The following is an 18,008-nucleotide window of genomic DNA, read 5'->3' on the forward strand; positions in this document are numbered from 1 at the left end:
CTCATCCTCTGCCGTCCCCTTCTCCTCCTGCCTTTAACCATTCCTAGCATCAGGGTCTTTTCAAACGAGTCAGTTCTTCACATCAGGTGGCCAAAGTATTGGAGTTTCAGCTTCAGCATCAGTCCTTCCAATGAATATTCAGGACTGATTTCCTTTGGGATGGACTGGTTGGATCTCCTTACGGTCCAAGGGACTCTCAAGAGTCTTCTCCAACACCACAGTTCAAAAGCATCAGTTCTTCGGTTCTCAGCTTTCTTTATAGTCCAGCTCTCACATCCATACGTGACCACTAGAAGAACTGTAGCTCTGACTAGATGGACCTTTGTTTACAAAGCAATGTCTCTGCTTTTTAACATGCTGTCTATGTTGGTCATAGCTTTTCTTCCAAGGAGCAAGCGTCTTTTAATTCTATGGCTGCAGTCACCATCTGCAGTGATTTTGGAGCCCAGAAAAATAAAGTCTGCTGCTATTTCCCCATGTATTTGCCATGAAGTGATGTAACCAGATGTCATGATCTTAGTTTTCTGAATGTTGAGTTTTAAGTCAACTTTTTCACTCTCCTCTTTGATTTTCATTTTAGTTCTTCTTCACTTTCTGCTATAAGGGTGGTGTCATCTGCATATCTGAGGTTATTGATATTTCTCCTGGTAATCTTGATTCCAGCTTGTGCTTCATTCAACCTAGCGTTTCTCATGATATACTCTGCATATAAGTTAAATAAACAGGGTGACAATATACAGCCTTAACCAGTCTGTTGCTCCATGTCCAGAACTGGAACTAGATATTGAAACAATGACAGACTTTATTTTTGGGGGGCTCCAAAATCACTGCAGATGGTGACTGAAGCCATGAAATTAAGACACTTGCTCCTTGGAAGAAAAGCTATGACCAACCTAGACAGCACATTAAAAAGCAGAGACATTACTTTCCCAACAAAGGTCCATCTAGTCAAGGCTATGTTTTTTCCAATAGTCATGTGTGGATGTGAGAATTGGACTATAAAGAAGGCTGAGTGCTGAAGAATTGATGCTTTTGAACTGTGGTGTTGGAGAAGACTCTTGAGAGTCCCTTGGACAGCAAGGAGATCTAACCAGTCCATCCCAAAGGAAATCGGTCCTGAATATTCATTGGAAGGACTGATGCTGAAGCTGAAACTCCAATACTTCGGCCACCTGATGTGAAGAACTGACTCATTTGAAAAGACCCTCATGCTGGGAATGGTTGAAGGCAGGAAGAGAAGGGTACAATAGAAGATGAGATGGTTGGATGCCATCACTGACTCAATGGGCATGAGTTTGAGTAAACTCTGGGGTTGGTGATGGACAGGGACACCTGGAGTGCTGCAGTCCATGGGGTTGCAAAGAGTTGGACACGACTGAGTGACTGAACTGAACTGAACTGGAGTGTTCAGCCAGGATTCTGATTTCTTCTATTGTTCAGTTTTTCAGAAAAGCTTTGTAAGACATGAATAGAATCAAGAAATGGGCCCGGGGCATATATGCCTCATCATTATTTTGATATTTGAAGCAAAGCAATCATAACAGCAAACTGGCTTTTAATAGTTTCAAAATTAATATCATTTATTTATCAAATTTAACTCTTGGGCACATAGATAAATATTTTCCTATCATGCTGTTAGAAGGGCAAATCTCGGGGTGTTTAAACCCTTAGAGAGTTATTATGCAAAGTTTCTTTATATGAATGACTTAGAATTAAATATTAATAAAGCTAAGTTCTCTCATTCTAAGGCTTTTTTGTTTTTTCTTTGGTGGTGGTAGGGGAAAGACAGTAACCTAATTCTGCCTCTTTCTGATTGTGAAAATTCAGTTATCTTATTTCTCAAGTAAGGTGGGTGGACTTGTTGAATGAAGGCCTTTTCTGTTTTATTTGGACAGGGTAGGATGCAGTGTTCACAAGGTCTGTTAGATCTGGAGAACATCCAGATCACGGAGAGAAGGCAGGGTCCAGGTAGCACGTACACCATATATTTGAGCAGGAGGTTCAGGGTGCTCATTTCCTCTCTTTACTTATATTTAATGGTTCGCTGAATACTTATGATTTCTTGGGCAAGGGAAGAGTGTTTTATCTGTGTGACACCTGAGGGGAAGATCTCCGTTTATAATCATTTACACTAGTGGGTATGTAGTACCCTTAGTCCCGGCTAAATTTGGGTCCTCTATCAGCACACCTCTTCCCCTCTAACACATACTTCCCCTCTAACACACTACTGGGTGTTCTGGTCCTCACCGTTTCATAAGGACACTTGTGAAAAAAGGACAATCCACATGATCCCTTATTAAAGACAGAGGTCAAGATATTTGGAGCCTAGACTGGTATCTTCTTGCTGGATCGTCAGTGGGTGATGTATTGACCGTAACAGAATGGAGATTCATCTTGGTGAAGTAAGAAGGAACCCATGCAGATCTCAGCTCCAGAATATTATATTCTGTCCTAATTAGAGACATGAATCCTGGTTCTAAGCATAAGGTGGGCAGAGACAGAGCTGGGCATATAGCACAGAAAGATTCAGGGACTCAGGTATCTCTAGAACTTTCTTGCTCTGTTAACCTCACTCTCAGTAGAGACTAGATTTATCCAGAGTGGCAACATGGTTGCTATTAGATCCCAAGCTTACACCACACAACTTCTCTCTCAGTAACTTTCAACACTGGTGTTGGACCAACTCATCAGTGTCTGTTTAAAAAGTCCTGAGGGAGAAGGCTGTGAATAGTTCATTTCAAGCCTTATTGATGAACTATGGCCTGGGGATAGAGTTAGGTAGGAAAATGGACATATTCTTGGGTGAGTTGGAAAATTCCCATGGTAAGAGGAGAGGGACATCGTACAGACAATTCCACAGTGTCCTCTATACAAATCCATCAACAAGAGTGGCTGCAGTTATGAATGTCATATTTTAACCGATTTAGTCACATTGTTAAATTTGGAGAGTCTGACTCTCTGATAGTCATCTTCAATATCCCAACTCTTCCATTCCCCTTTACATTCATTTTCAGTCTCATCAAAACCAACAGTGGATAATTCAGAGGACTTTTTCTTTCCCCAAATGCAGCCTGCAATATATAAAATTTGTTGAATTTTCCCCCATACCATTATCTGCTGTTTATCACTTGCCTCCCTCCCTGATATTTAGATTCTTTCTCCCTCTGGTTGGTCTGGATCCAGTGGACCCACCATGGTTCTCGTGACTTAAGCGTCTGTATGCCGCTCTCCTGGAGGTTTGCACCCTGATTTCTGAGGCAGTTTGTGGCTGCACCCAGGCCTCTGCCACTTCTCAATTTTTTCATATTTTATCTGCTCTTGATTAATTTTCGTCACTGCTCTCAGGGAAATCATCCTTTATACCAGTGTTTAAAATCCCCTGGGACTCCATTTCTTCACTCACTTCACTTCCCTTTCGTGACCTGTCCGAGTCTATTTTCCCTTCTTTCCGTGGACTTTCCGTGGATCGCCAGTCAAGCTACTTCTCACTTGGCTTCCTTCCATACTGCCCATAACAGCTGGTTGAAATGTCTGCTGTGCATTTTAAGCTGTATGTTACATAACTCTAGTCCCCTAGCATAGAATAGGCAACCATACAAAATTTATTGAATCCATGAATTGATCAATTATTGGCTGAAAAAATGAATTTATCATGGGGGAAACTAGGATTGAAATGTAAATAGGAATATACAAATACATATATTGCACTTGAGTTCCATTGAGCACCTAGATCCTCGTGGTGAATATTCCTTTCTTATTAATTTACAGAATATTCTAAGAAATAATCCACCTAACCTCTAAATATGTTTATAAATAATAAACCATGGCATACCATCTTAAGATTTAGGTTAAGTAGTTTCAACTTCAATATTAAGTTGGTCTCAATGAAAAAGCAAGATTAATCATGAAGTTATCAATATCTATTTCACAAAATGGGGTGGGGAAAATCACTATATAATTTGATGAAATAAAAGTGAAAACAAGACCTGAAATTTATTTACACCAGTTAATCAACACGTGAGATAGAGGGTATCTGAGTACAATTATTAATATGTACAAGAAATATTATCAGCTATGACTTATAAAATGTTGTAGCAAGTTTGAAGTACTGGTAATCATTTGGCTTAAATGACTATTGAATAAAAAATGAACTGTTACACAGCGGACGTGGAGGGAACTCAAATAGGGTAAGTTTATGCTATCATTCGGAGGAGGCAATGGCACCCCACTCCAGTGCTCTTGCCTGGAAAATCCCATGGATGGAGGAGCCTGGTGGGCTGCAGTCCATGGGGTTGCTAAGAGTTGTACACGACTGAGCGACTTCACTTTCACTTTCACTTTCATGCATTGGAGAGGGAAACGGCAACCCACTCCAGTGTTCTTGCCTGGAGAATCCCAGGGACGGGGGAGCCTGGTGGGCTGCCGTCTATGAGGTTGCACAGAGTTGGACACGACTGAAGCGACTTAGTAGCGGCAGCAGCATGCTATAATTTGAGCCCAGCTAGAATTTATTTTTTAGAAGTGATTGGAGTTAGCGGCTGGTATTATATATCAGTGAAATTTAAAAAATCATATAAGAGGAAAATGAGGCACATGTGACCACATTTACTTACTGCATAACTGTTTCCTTGGGAATGTGAACATAGTGCGATGCTTCATGAATTCTGCGCAACCCCCAAGGCCTCTCCAATGCTCCCCCACCACACCTCCCATCAGCTCCTTCATTTATCACACTGGCCTTTGGCCACTGTTGATGGAGTCAGATGAGTACCTCCACCTGCTCTGTGCGGATTCTCCAGAATGGCCACTGTTGATGGAGTCAGATGAGTACCTCCACCTGCTCTGTGCGGATTCTCCAGAACAGCGGGCTCTAGGATGAGGCCGCTGCCAAGGGCAGGAGAAGCATCACAGCACTTTTTTCAATGCAGTTGCATCCCTGCTTTTGCACGTGGCACTCGCAGCCTTCCAGTACATTTTCCTTTTCTGCTGAACTCTAATAAACATTCCTTGCTGCTGAGGCTATGGTGAGACATGGGAGCACTGAAAACAGTTACGTTTTCTGGAAAATATTTGGTAAAAGGTATGTTAAGAATATTAAAAATGTTCATATCTGTATAATCATTTATACCGCTTCTAGGAGTGTATCAGAAAGGATTTATCAGATTTGTGTACTTTAATGTTTATGTACAATACAATTCATGATACTGAAAAATCAGAAAAAATTAAATGCTCAAAAATTTGAATACTAGCAAACTGATGTGTCTATATTTTGTAATGTTATACAGTTACTTATTTATTTTTGCATTTATTTGTTTGGCAGTACCCAGTCTTAGTTGTGCACACAGGATCTTTAGTTACAGCTTGTGGGATCTAGTTCCCCGACCAGGGGTCAAACCTGGGTCCCCTTCATTGGGAGCATGGAGTCTTAGCCACTGGACCACCAGGGAAGTCCCCTACAAAAAGACCCAGTAACTGTTTTTCTAAAACAAGTATTAAATTGTTTTAGAAAAAAAAATTTAATGGTGTAGCAAACTGCTATTCTATGTCATTAAATGGAAAATTTGCATACAAAATACATTATGATTTCAGTATCATGATTTAAACATGTATGTGTGTATAATGAATATAAGAAAAGTAGAACAAGGTACTCAAATGTTAAAATGGTAATTTTTGAGCAGGAGAACTAGATATGACTTTTTTTTCTTATATATTCTTATATGTTCTATATTTGTTACAATTATGATGCATGTGAATAGAAAAACCCTATTAAAATTTTGTGTAAAATAATGTATTATTTTAGTGTTATAAGGAACGAGTTTTTTCTTTGTTGCATGACAAACTTTGGAAAACTAAAATGGTATATTTATTCCATGTTGTGCAGTGGAAGAAAGTGTGTTCTTTGTATTTTCAATGGCAGGATATTAAATCTAAAACCAACAGTATTAAACTATCAGTTGTATCAAGATTTAATTAAATGGAAATACATTTATACTTATTCACAGTTGTCTTGTTTTAAAAATAAACCAACAATCTACTTTAAGTAATGAAGATTAAATACATTGCAATAACATTATTTTAATGTGAATATAACTTTGCCAAATTTTAATAAGATAACAGCAGTTTAGAGAGATACATGCACAGGTTGAATATATACTTTTTAAAACAGTAAGGCATATTTTATGATATATAATCTTTTCACCACAAAATATATATACTTCTCAGATCTGAACTAAAACTAACATGACTACCTGGGACTGGAATAACACCTTTACAAGTAATTTAATTTTTATACATGACTACGGTAACATCATTATACAAATAAGCCACTCAGCTGGCATATTTTGGCAGTGTGAATCTATAAGACACGGGCTGCATTTCATGAAAGCTTCTGAAACCTGACAACTACCGCTTAGCGAGTCTTTGTATGGAATGTGCGGTAGCAGGTACAAGTGGGCCGCGGTTGCTAATAGCTAAATAGGCATGAAAGCTTTGCTGTCCTTTGGAAATTGGGCATGGCAGTCTTAAGCTCTTCTCTCCTGTTGCTCCTCTTGAGGTTTAACCTATTCTAAGTACTTTCATGTGGAAATCAAAAATAACAGAACAAGAGCAGCCTAGGGAGAGGACACTTCTCCCAGTAAAATTTCCAAATCAACACTTTCATCCAGTTTCTGACATCCGTTCTTTGAGTGGGCATCACCTGTCTAATGCAAAACATGGCAGAATGTGGCTTTGCGTTGTTGAGTCGCACATGATCTATTTCTCCTTTAATTCTGAAATGTAGCCCATGCTCATTCGGCAGTGAGGTGTTGTACGAGGATGCTTTTCTTGCTCCTTCTTTAAGGTGACTTCGCAGACAGGTTTCAAGGGTGTCACTCAACCTCAAGGCATGGGGCAGGCTTCTTGGTAGAAGAGTTTCCATTTTCTGAGGGGCGGTAGGAGAGTGTGCTCATTTTTGTGGACAGGTTTGAGTGGGATTTGGTCTTTGGGGGAATGTATTTCAGAAGCTGTAGAAAATATTTTTTAAATTTTTTCCCTAGAAAGCCATAAAAGAGAGGATTCAGGCAATTGTTAAAATAAGCCAAGCAAATAGTGATGGGCATGGCCGTGTCAACAATATCTTCAATTTTACAGTCACGGATGAGGCCCAACTGAATTAACACATCCATAAAAGTGAATATCTGGTGCGGAACCCAGGAAAAGAAAAAGAAAAGCACGATTGCCAAAATTATCTTGAAAATGTCATCTTTTCTTGGTTTGTTCTTCTGAATTTCATAAGCCTTCTTGAGGGTCTTCCAAATAAGGGTGTAGCTTGTAAGAATGATCAGAAAAGGAAACAAGAATCCCAGTATATTCTTGGTGAGGCCCAACCCTACCGGGAGGGTAGAATTTTGGGATTCGTAATGGAAAGCGCAAACTGTGATATTGGTATTCTCGATGAAAAATACATTGCGGTGGATTATAGTTGGCAAACTGGCCAAACCTGCCAGCAGCCAAATAACGATGCAGGTGACTTTGGCCACAAGCATCGTGCGCCGGAGGCGGGACTTCATTGGGTGAACAATAGCCAGGTAGCGGTCAATGCTTAGACATGTGAGGAGAAACACACTGGCGTAGAGGTTGAAACTGACGCTGGCTGAAGCGATCTTACACAGGTAATTGCCGAAGGGCCAGCGGTATTCCATAGCAGTGTAGACAGCCCACAGTGGCAAGGTCAGTAAAAAGCATAAGTCAGCCAGAGCTAAATTCAAAAGAAAAACACTGGCCACAGTCTTCAGTTTCATGTAAAAGTAAATGACAATCACCACCAAGCTGTTTCCAAATATCCCCACCACAAAGATAATACTATATAAAGTAGGGATCATGATGAATATGTAATTGTGCCTTCCAGCTTTGGGACAATCATCTTGGATTCTTTTAATACCATCTTCGGTGGAAGAGTTGAGGATCATTGTGATCTCTTGGGTTAGTCAGTCTCAGACACTATGCCAAATGCACCTAGAAAAAATAAAAATGAGAAAGATGAAAAAAATGAAACTTCCAGTTGTAAACAAATAGTTTTATTTCTTATTCATAAATACAGTACCTTAACTTTAGTTTTAGGAAAAGAAATAAGATCATATTTTCTGGAGAAAAGCTGTGAGCAGATAAAAATCTAAGACTGCACATTTAAATTAAGTTTCAGAACACATTGCTTTTCTAGGGAATGATAAATATCCCCCAGATCAGTGGAAGTGAGTTCCTAGGTGAATACTCACATAGGTCCTTTGACTTTTTTTCTAAGAGTAAATCCTAGATTACAAAACATAATATAAATCTCAGAAAATACTACTGAATTAAATTAGTTACAAATCTCAGAAAATACTACTGAATTAAATTAGTTACTCAGAAAGACTTGAGATTTTCCTTAGGTAAGCAAAGCTAATTGTCTTAAACCTCAGAAATGTGACATATCTGAACCTTATTCTTTGAACCATTCCTTTCATGTCACAATCTTAGGTATAAAGATTATTAGCATCCTCTCTTAAGTGGTTGGGATCGCTGCCTCTAGGTTGAGGAAGGATTTGCCCGAGGAATGGATTTAAGAGGGGATAAAGGGAAGGCCGAAGGCTTTGGGGAACAGCATTCTTTGTCTGGTTTTCCAGGTTGTTACATGCAGTCACCACTTACTCTTTAACTTCCAGCTCAGTGTAGCGAAAGGGCCTGAATCTCCTAACTTTGTGCCCACAAGCCATTTCTGGAGCTTAATCTCAATTAACCATTTGTTTAATAAAGGATGTAAAATAAATAGATTAGCTTAGGATTAACAATAAAATGTGTTTTGTCAAGGTTCAAGGCAGCAGCAGCCGTTCTTTAGGATTTTAGGAAGAATCAGATGCTCTGAAATGAGCTCCATAAAGACCTCTGCAAATATTTGCTCCAATATTTTACATAATCAACAATCAAGCTTCTCATTGATGTGATTTAGAGAAGCATCATATTCTGCCGTAGACAAGAGTCTATCTAAAAACCGTTGGAGGGAAGCTGAAGGTGCTGTGAGGGTCACATGGCAGGATGGGGCACAGGCACGCTCTGAGTTGAAAGGCAGCCCTAGGCATCGGCAAGGCTGGCCAGGCAGGGGAGGGATGTTGGCTAAAGACCCCATTGCTCCACCAGGAGTGTGTCCCTAGAAGAGCATGGGTCCCTAGATTGCTTCCCCTTGTAGCAAAGTGTCCAGGGTAAGAAGAGGAACGGGAATAAGACACTTCTAGTCTGCCCAGGTGTTCTTGCCTGAAGAATCCCAGGGGCGGGGGAGCTTGGTGGGCTGCCGTCTATGGGGTTGCACAGAGTTGGACACGACGGAAGCGACTCGGCAGCAGCAGCAGTCTCCCAGGAGAGCTGCATCTAGGGTCTGGGAGAGCTGGCTGAGCACACGTACCTAAGGGGTGGTGAAGCGGTGCTATGAGGAGGATGAGTCTCAATTAGCCAGATTATGAAAGGCAACACTGGGGAAAAGAGGGTCTTAAGTGGTCTCTTTGCCTCCCCCAAGGGGGGGGCAGTTATTCTCCCTATCTGAGGTTTTTGGCTCTACACCCTCTTTATCTTCTCCTTTTATAGTCAGAACTGTATGAACTAAATCCCTTTCTTATCTTTCCATTCACAGGGGTCTCAGCATCCACCCACAAGCAAACGCCACATGCTCCGTGGGGCCTTCCTAACTTGCCTGGGCAATTGGCTGTTCCCTGGTTTTGTGCTCTTTTGGTGCTTTGGATGTAGGTTTTGCCCTGTGCATTATAACAACATGTTGACTTATCTGTCTTCTCTGCCGGTTTGTCAGTGGTTTGAGGATAAGGCCTGTCTGGCATCATCTTGTTCACTAGTGTGAACCCTCATACCTTCCAGAAGGCAGACAGTAAATGTCTGATGAGTAAGAAAACAGGTGGACACATGAATGGGTGAATATTATATAACTTAAAGCTGTAAGCAGAGAGTATTGAGACTAATTTCTAGGGGGCTAATGAAATCAATTCACATTCTGCTCCCAAAGAATCTGATAGAAAATGCTCAGTGTCAACCTGAGCCTCACCTTTGATAATAAGCTAAAACCTAAACCCAACCCAATTTAAATTGACAAAATAAACCCTTGGCACTTTTAGAAATCTGTAGTTTACAAAACAAAAGAAGATGAAAATAAGGAATAATTTAATAGAAACTAGGGCTAAGTTACCAGAGAGGTTTGACCTATTTCTTTTTCACCCAGAAGGATTTCTCTACACTTTCCTGATTTTTCAGTTTTTAAAAAAGTCATAGTTACTAAAATTATGCCAATTTAGAAGTATATATTCATTTAGGTAAACAAATATTCTCTATTAAAAAGTAAATACTTCATAAATGGCTACTAGTCATTTACACCTTAATGTGGATTAATTATTTGTTCTTCTAATATCTAGTTGAGATAAGTTGGATTTTGCCTAGGAAAAATTGAAAATGTCAAGGTTATAGAATCTCAAAGATTAAAAGTGTCCTGGGTTGAACTCCATAACTCTGTAACTGAACATAGGGAGAGTTAAATATTTGTTTCACTTTGGACATAAGGGCACTAAAAGGAAGGAATAAATTTGGGTGCCCTGAGTTGGGTGCCCAAGAGCAGGGAGGAAATTCTCTTTCTTCTCTTCATCTTACTTTGAGGGCACACAACTCTGGTTGGTTCCATTAATTTTTGTCTAGAGGGGGTAAAATTTTATTGAGTAGGCCTGAACTGTAACCATCATTTATAAAAGAATCCCTGTGGAAAATTTTGTATTTGAAAGGACCAATTTATAAACATGGATTTGTAGTCCAGTTCTTTCACATTGTGAGGTCAGCCTTTTCATAAGTTTTCATCGATCCATATTGACTAATATAAAAGGTTGCTCTGAGCAGCTAGAGCAACATCCCTGGAAATGTGAGTGAGGCATCTATTGTTTTAATGAATATTACTTGAGAAACTCTGAGCATAGCACTGAATATACTAATTGGAAGAACATTTTATATAAATGTTTGTATAAGTAATGACCAAGACTTCCTACCTAGTAAGGAGAGAGGGAGAGGAACTTCAGTGATGAAAACATCAGGAACAAGTACAAGGAAGCAGAAATGCAAACAGTGCATTCATCAGGCAGTTATCCTTTCATCCCATGTTCACTCAACACCTATTACATGTTGGGGTAAGGAGCGCAAAGTGAATAAAATCACAGTCCTTCTGCTCCTCTTGATAGTCTAGCTGGGGGATTAGGAGACTTAAAGCCAGAATTGTCTCTAATGTGTTGAAGCCTTATACCATACCGTAGGCATGTGAAATGTTCTGTATTTATTACTGACCCTGCCTAGTGGTGAGGATTTCTGAGAATGATCAGGGACGCTTCCCAGAGATGGCACGTAGGCTTTGGAGGATGTATGGAAATCAGAGTGGTTAGCACTTAAAGGCAAGCATCTGGCCAGCTAGGGTAGACTAGAGATTTTGTCATCGCTTGAACTTCTCCTTCTTTACGAATGCCTGCAGCTTCATCTATGGGAAAGGGCTCCTGTAAATTTATAGATACTGCAGAACCTTCTGGGCATGGATAGTGTATGAATGTGTCCTGGATGGAAGGGTGCCACAGGCCATGCGGGTGTGTAAAAAATATCATTCTCTTAGTCTTCACTGTTACCACTCGTAGCCTTCCCTGGAGAGAGCTGGTTCTAAGGAGAGAAAAATGGAACTCCTATGATTGGAGTCACCTTCGATTGATAATAAACAAATGGAGAAGACTAGGCTGCTTCTCTTTGACGCTTGAGAGGATGCTGTTTTGGTGAGTAGCTGAAGGAGGAAGAGATGTGGGCTCCAAACTTTTGAGTCTCGGAAAGCAGCTATTTTTTTGTTTCTTTCTGCTGCTTCTCCCAGGAGGGTCACAGGCGGGTAGGATGCTGAGTGAAAACGTGGGGGGGGGCCCCCTCTCTATTTCTGGGTCTCGCTGTAGCTTTTACTCAGGCTCTGCGCTTTACATGAGCTCCACAACATCATCTCCTCTTGGGGGAAGGAAGATGGAATTCAGAGTCAAAATGCTTGTCAATGAATCTTCCTTTCCCACGCACAGGTATGTGGAGCTCTGAGTAAGTCATCCCATTTCTCTGGATGTAAGCCTCAGTTTCCTCATCTATAAGAAATGGGAGCAATGCCTCTCATTGCACTAAATTGTTGTAATTAAATGAGATAGCTTAAAAGTACTGGGTCTATCTCTCAAGCAGTAAGTATTTAATAAGTGTGTTTTATGTGGATCTTTACTATTATTATTTTGAATGCAAAGCAAGGGCTGGTTCAGCCATGAGTCAAAAAAGCATGAGAGATTAAAAAAAAAAAAGTTTATCACTGGTAACCTCTTTTTATGGCCATTAAAAGGCTAAAAACCCCAAGCGGTTGTTCTAACAAAGTATGAGTAAAAACTAATCTTAAGCAGCTGAGTACATTTTCCATGAGTCAGGTGGGAACTCTCAGCCTGCTGCAAACACAAAGTTGGCTCATGGTGGCCACACCACATTTATCTACAGGTTGTTTAGTAGGAATTACCTTGCAATCCTTGATAGGTTCCCTGGTTCTTAAAAACAAACCCAAGAAAGATTTTCTTTTTATCTTTTTTTTTTTAATTCTAAGAATATTTCCCCAAGACGTTCGATTAGAATATTTTTTTGACTTTTCAAGAACAGCTTTGTATTTTTTCCTTAATTTTTATTGGAGTATAGTTCCTTCACAATGTTTTGTTAGTTTCTACTGTATAGCCAAGTGAATCAGCTTCACATACACATGTACCCCCTCTTTCATGGATTTCCTCCCCATCTAGGTCACCACAGGGCACTGCTCAGACTTCCCTGTAGAGTGGGTCCTCATTAGTTTCCTATTTTTTCCATAGTATCAATAGTGTAAATGTGTCAATGCCAGTCTCCCAGTTCTCCCCACCCCACCCTTCCCCTTTGGTATCCATACATCTGTCCTTTATGTCTGTGTCTCTACTTCTGCCTTGCAAACAAGATCATCACACCATTTTTCTAGATCCCACATACATGAGTTAATATATGATATTCACTTTTTTCTTTCTGACTTACTTCACTCTGTTTGACAGTCTCTAGGTTCATCCACATTCCTAAAAATTGATTAGAATATTAATACCTCCTTAAGCTTTTATTCATGCCCAAACCCATCTAATTAAATTGTCCATTAGAAGCTCCTTTTTTTATTATTTATTTATTTATTTTTGTTTTATTTATTTATTTTTTTAGAAGCTCCTTTTTTAAATGAGTTTACAATCTGAAGGGAAAAAAAAAACACCCCGAAGTTTCCTATGATAATAAAGAGAGAACTAAGAGACCAAGTAATTATATTTTAGGATAATCTATCAAAGTATCTTCTTAAATATCAGAAAGAGTAGGTCAGTGTTTGTAAGTTTCTTGTCGTGATGGAGAGCTCAATAAACCATCCTGTTCAAGAGGCATTCCCTTTATTGAGCTTCTGTTATACTTCAGACATTAGAAAGCAACTGATTTTGCTCCTGTGTGTTTTTCCCCCAGTAATGAGTGAGGCATGCTACAGGGAACAACTCTGAATTCAGTATTTATTTGTGAATTCATTGAATCATAGAAGCTGGCACTAAAATTTTTAGAGTTTCTACTTGTTTCTTTTTCAAAGTCACTTGTTCCTATATCTTAGCCTTCTGTTCTTATTTTGTGGGATCTATTCCAGTCCTTACCTCCTTAAACATTTTGAACATCTGTATGTTAAGAGCCACTATGCAATTGCTTTACTGTTTGTAGTTCTTCAGCTGTAAATTCTATTTGTTTCATCTACAGACATTCTTTCTTGGCATTTGCCTTCATTTTAGGTTTTGTAGTCTTTGACTGTGAGTCTATCTCCAGTGAAAATTAGCTTCTTTAGGAGGTCTGAGTGTCCGGATGGTGGTGGTGGGTGAAAGTTCCCCTTGGACATACAACACTCAGTTGATCTGGAAGAGTTCTTTGAGCCAGTTAGCCTGCTTGGCTACCCCTTACTTTGCAGATGCTGTGTGTTAGGCCCTCTGTGCTCGCTTAGTCACCAGCTGTGTCGTGTCCGACTCTCTGCGACCCCATGGACAGCAGCCCATCAGGCTCCTCTGTCCGTGGGGATTCTCCAGGCAAGAATACTGGAGTGGACTGCCATTCCCTTCTCCAGGGGATCTTCCCAACCCAGGGATCGAATCCAGGTCTCTTCTTTACCGTCTGAGTCACCCCCCAATACTGGAGTGGGTGACCTATCCCTTCTCCAGGGGATCTTTCTGACCCAGGAACCTGGGGTTTCCTGCATTGCACACAGATTCTTTACCAACTCAGCCACCAGGGAAGCCATTAGGCCCTCTACCCTAGAGGTAGAGCTAAAAATTCTCAAATTTTTACTGGTCTACAAAAGTTATTTTAGCCTTAGATCACAGTGGGCAGTAGTTTTCCAGTTCCTGGCTTTAACCAGGAAAGCCAGTTTCAGTTGCCTTCAGTCTATGAATCTAATGGTCTTTACCTCCATCCTGGTAAAGTCACTAGAACTTTTTCTCAACTGTGTATCTGGTGTTGGTTTGTCCCTGGCCCATGTGGCCTTAATTCTTATTCGGTGCCCTAATGTGATATTTCATGTAGAGAAAAAAGGTTAATATCCATGATTGCTTAATCCATTGTCCTCATCTTGATTGGAAGTTGCTCTGCACATTATTTGGTGATAATAGTTAAGTTGCTTGGATCCAATAAGCTTTAGACTATAGTCTTGTCCTTCTTGCTCCACCCTCTCCATCGTGCCCTTTGATGAAGCATCCAGGTCTTTCTGGATGACACTCTCACTTATGCTGGGACTCCTCACAGCCATGTAGAAGAAAGCATAGCAGAAGGTCTATATTATAAGGCATGTGACCTACTGTCAAGTCAGATACACAGGAGAATGCCATGCTTTTTGGTTGATAATCCCAGCCTGACTCCTTCTCTGTTACTTTCCTTGGAGATGATTTCATTTGCCCTCTGCAATTCCCTGATGAATCTTTCTCTTAATACAAAAATATGTAGTAAAAGTATTAATGTCATTTTAATTAAATACTTAAGGTTCAATCTTCTCAAACTTAATGAATACAAGTGTGGTATGTCTAAATGGTTAAATAGTGGTTTCTGACCCTCTTACAAAATCAGTATCATCCACCGTGGCCTGCCCTCAGAAAAAATGAAAGCAGTGCAAACTACTTTCTTATTTCTGTTCATACCAAGTGTAACCACCTCTGATGACAGTGGTTAAATGTTGTGTCATCCTCAACCCGTCCTGCCCTTTGCTTTGTCCAAAATAGGCCAGGAAGCTGAAGAACTCAGCGTTATGAAAGGAAATTCAGAAGCTCTTTCCAAGTTAGGGTATAAGCTTCAAGGAAAGTATAATGTTAATACTAAACTTTTCCTTCTTGGATATTATTCAATACTTTAATATCGAATAATGTAACACTGCTGGGAGAAATATCAATAACCTCAGATATGCAGATGACACCACCCTTATGGCAGAAAGTGAAGAGGAACTAAAAAGCCTCTTGATGAAAGTGAAAGAGGAGAGTGAAAAAGTTGGCTTAAAGCTCAACATTCAGAAAACCAAGATCATGGCATCTGGTCCCATTACTTCATGGGAAATAGATGGGGAAACAGGGGAAACAGTGATTTTTGGGCTCCAAAATCACTACAGATGGTGATTGCAGCCATGAAATTAAAAGACGCTTACTCCTTGGAAGGAAAGTTGTTACCAATGTAGACATGATATTAAAAAGCAGACATTAGTTTGTCACAAAGGTCCATCTAGTCAAGGCTATGGTTTTTCCAGTGGTCATGTATGGATGTGAGAGTTGGACTGTGAAGAAAGCTGAGCATCAAAGAATTGATGCTTTTGAACTGTGGTGTTGGAGAAGACTCTTGAGAGTCCTTGGACTGCAAGGAGATCCTGGTTGGATCCATCCTAAAGGCGATCAGTCCTAGGTGTTCATTGGAAGGACTGATGCTGAAGCTGAAACTCTAATACTTTGGCCACCTCATGTGAAGAGCTGACTCATTGGAAAAGACCCTGATGCTGGGAGAGATTGGGGGCAGGATAGAAGGGGACGACAGAGGATGAGATGGCTGGATGGCATCACCGACTCGATGGACGTGAGTTTGAATGGACTCTGGGAGTTGGTGATGAACAGGGAGGCCTGGCGTGCTGGGATTCATGGGATCGCAAAGAGTCGGACATGACTGAGCGACTGAACTGACCTGAATGGAACACTAGTCTACAGTAAAATTTCTCCCCACCTGAGAAGCTCCTGTTTATCAAGAGCTTAAACAAGATGGTTGTGATGAATATCCCAATCTCCCCAAACAACTCTCTTCATTCCCATGGTATTTTCTCCCACTCTTGTCTGTCCCAAACTCTTGGGTATTTCTGTTGTATGAGTTTTTTTTTTTTTAATTTCAAAAAGAAAACATAGGGATGAAAGATATGTGATTAAGTCTAATCAGGTGCTTAATAATCTTCCTTTAATATCTTGGTGTTCATGAACAATATTCTTATGTTAAATACAGAAGGTCACAGAAGGTTTTCTAGTGAGTATGGAAAGAGGAGTACTGCAGAGACGAGGCTGCTGCTGCTGAGTCGCTTCAGTCGAGTCTGACTCTGTGCGACCCCACAGACGGCAGCCCACCAGGCTCCCCCGTCCCTGGGATTCTCCAGGCAAGAACACTGGAGTGGGCTGCCATTTCCTTCTCCAACGCATGAAAGGAAAAGTGAGAGTGTAGTCGCTCAGTCGTGCCCGACTCTTCGCGACCCCATGGACTGCAGCCCACCAGGCTCCCCCGTCCCTGGGATTCTCCAGGCAAGAACACTGGAGTGGGCTGCCATTGCCTTCTCCCCAGAGACTAGGAGAAAAGGAAAATAACATCTAATTTGGAAGAAATCTTGGACATAAATGAACCCCTGTCCTTTAATACTCCCAAATTCCTCAAACTTATGGACTCACAGAATTTCCCCCAGGGAATCACAATCACATTTCAGAAGATCAGTATCTCAGCCACCAAGGAGAAGGCAACATCGTTTTAACGCTATGGCTTTTGGGGACGGTTTACAAGCCTCTTTTTCAACAGATGAAAGAGGCAGTTCCTAGGTGGGCATCTCAGTCAGCAACAGCTGCTTTATCCAACTTTGTGAACAAAACCCCAGATTTCATATGTGAAGCCATTCCATATTTGCATCTTTGAGACTTTAAATCAGGAGCAGAAACTGTTTACTTCATTTCAAATTCCACTTTAAGAGGCATGAGGAAAGTTATTGGAAAGGAAAGGATGCACTAATTAATTTATACCCCTAAGAAATGATGATAATATTATAGAATTTCCATGTATTATGAATTTTATGCTAGAGATTATTGGCCACATGACAATTCATTGCAGATTAAAGTTTTTAATGTTATGCAAATCACATAGCCATAAATTTTAATGAAGCTAGGAGGATTAAATATTCAGTATATTATACATGTTCCCCCAAAGTGCCCAATTTCCTGATTGCAGCAGGAATATTCTTTGAATGATAGTCTACAAATTGGTCCTGCACAATGTGTAAGGAGGCCTGGGTTCTAATTTTGGCTTTTCAGATCATTAGCTAGGTGACCTTGAATGAGTCACTTAGCTTCTCCAGGCCTCTCTATTGTCATGCTTCAAAAAACCTCCTGAAACACTGAAACTTCCTAATCTTTCTTCTGCATAGGTATGCATCTTTTGAAAACAAAGGCAATAATGGCTTGACAAGTAGAAATTACCTGATAAATCATAAAATCATCCAACTATTTATCTGTTGATACAGGTGTTATTAGCATCACAATGATTTAATAACATTGTATAACTAAATCTAAGAACTCTTTTTTTTTAATTAAAAATGAAATGAAAAGAATTTTACCTTTTACTGAAGATAAATAGGCTCTACTTAAGATCACTAAACAGAGTTAAGCTGA

The 18,008-nt window shown here is 40.2% G+C and overlaps 1 protein-coding gene across 1 annotated transcript in view; it reads right to left on the reverse strand.

Moving 5' to 3' along the window:
* Positions 1-5,942: 5,942 nt before the first annotated feature.
* The window catches only part of AGTR1 (angiotensin II receptor type 1), a 48,802-nt gene continuing 36,736 nt past the window's right edge, over positions 5,943-18,008 (reverse strand). The window contains exon 3 of the mRNA XM_020892733.2: positions 5,943-7,995. Within this exon, the coding sequence (XP_020748392.1) occupies positions 6,870-7,949 (1,080 nt within the window). The 5' untranslated portion in view covers positions 7,950-7,995 and the 3' untranslated portion in view covers positions 5,943-6,869. The remainder of the gene's footprint in view (positions 7,996-18,008) is intronic.

The sequence above is a fragment of the Odocoileus virginianus genome, chromosome 4 (assembly GCF_023699985.2).
Source record: "Odocoileus virginianus isolate 20LAN1187 ecotype Illinois chromosome 4, Ovbor_1.2, whole genome shotgun sequence".
In the NCBI taxonomy this organism is placed as follows: Eukaryota; Metazoa; Chordata; class Mammalia; order Artiodactyla; family Cervidae; genus Odocoileus; species Odocoileus virginianus.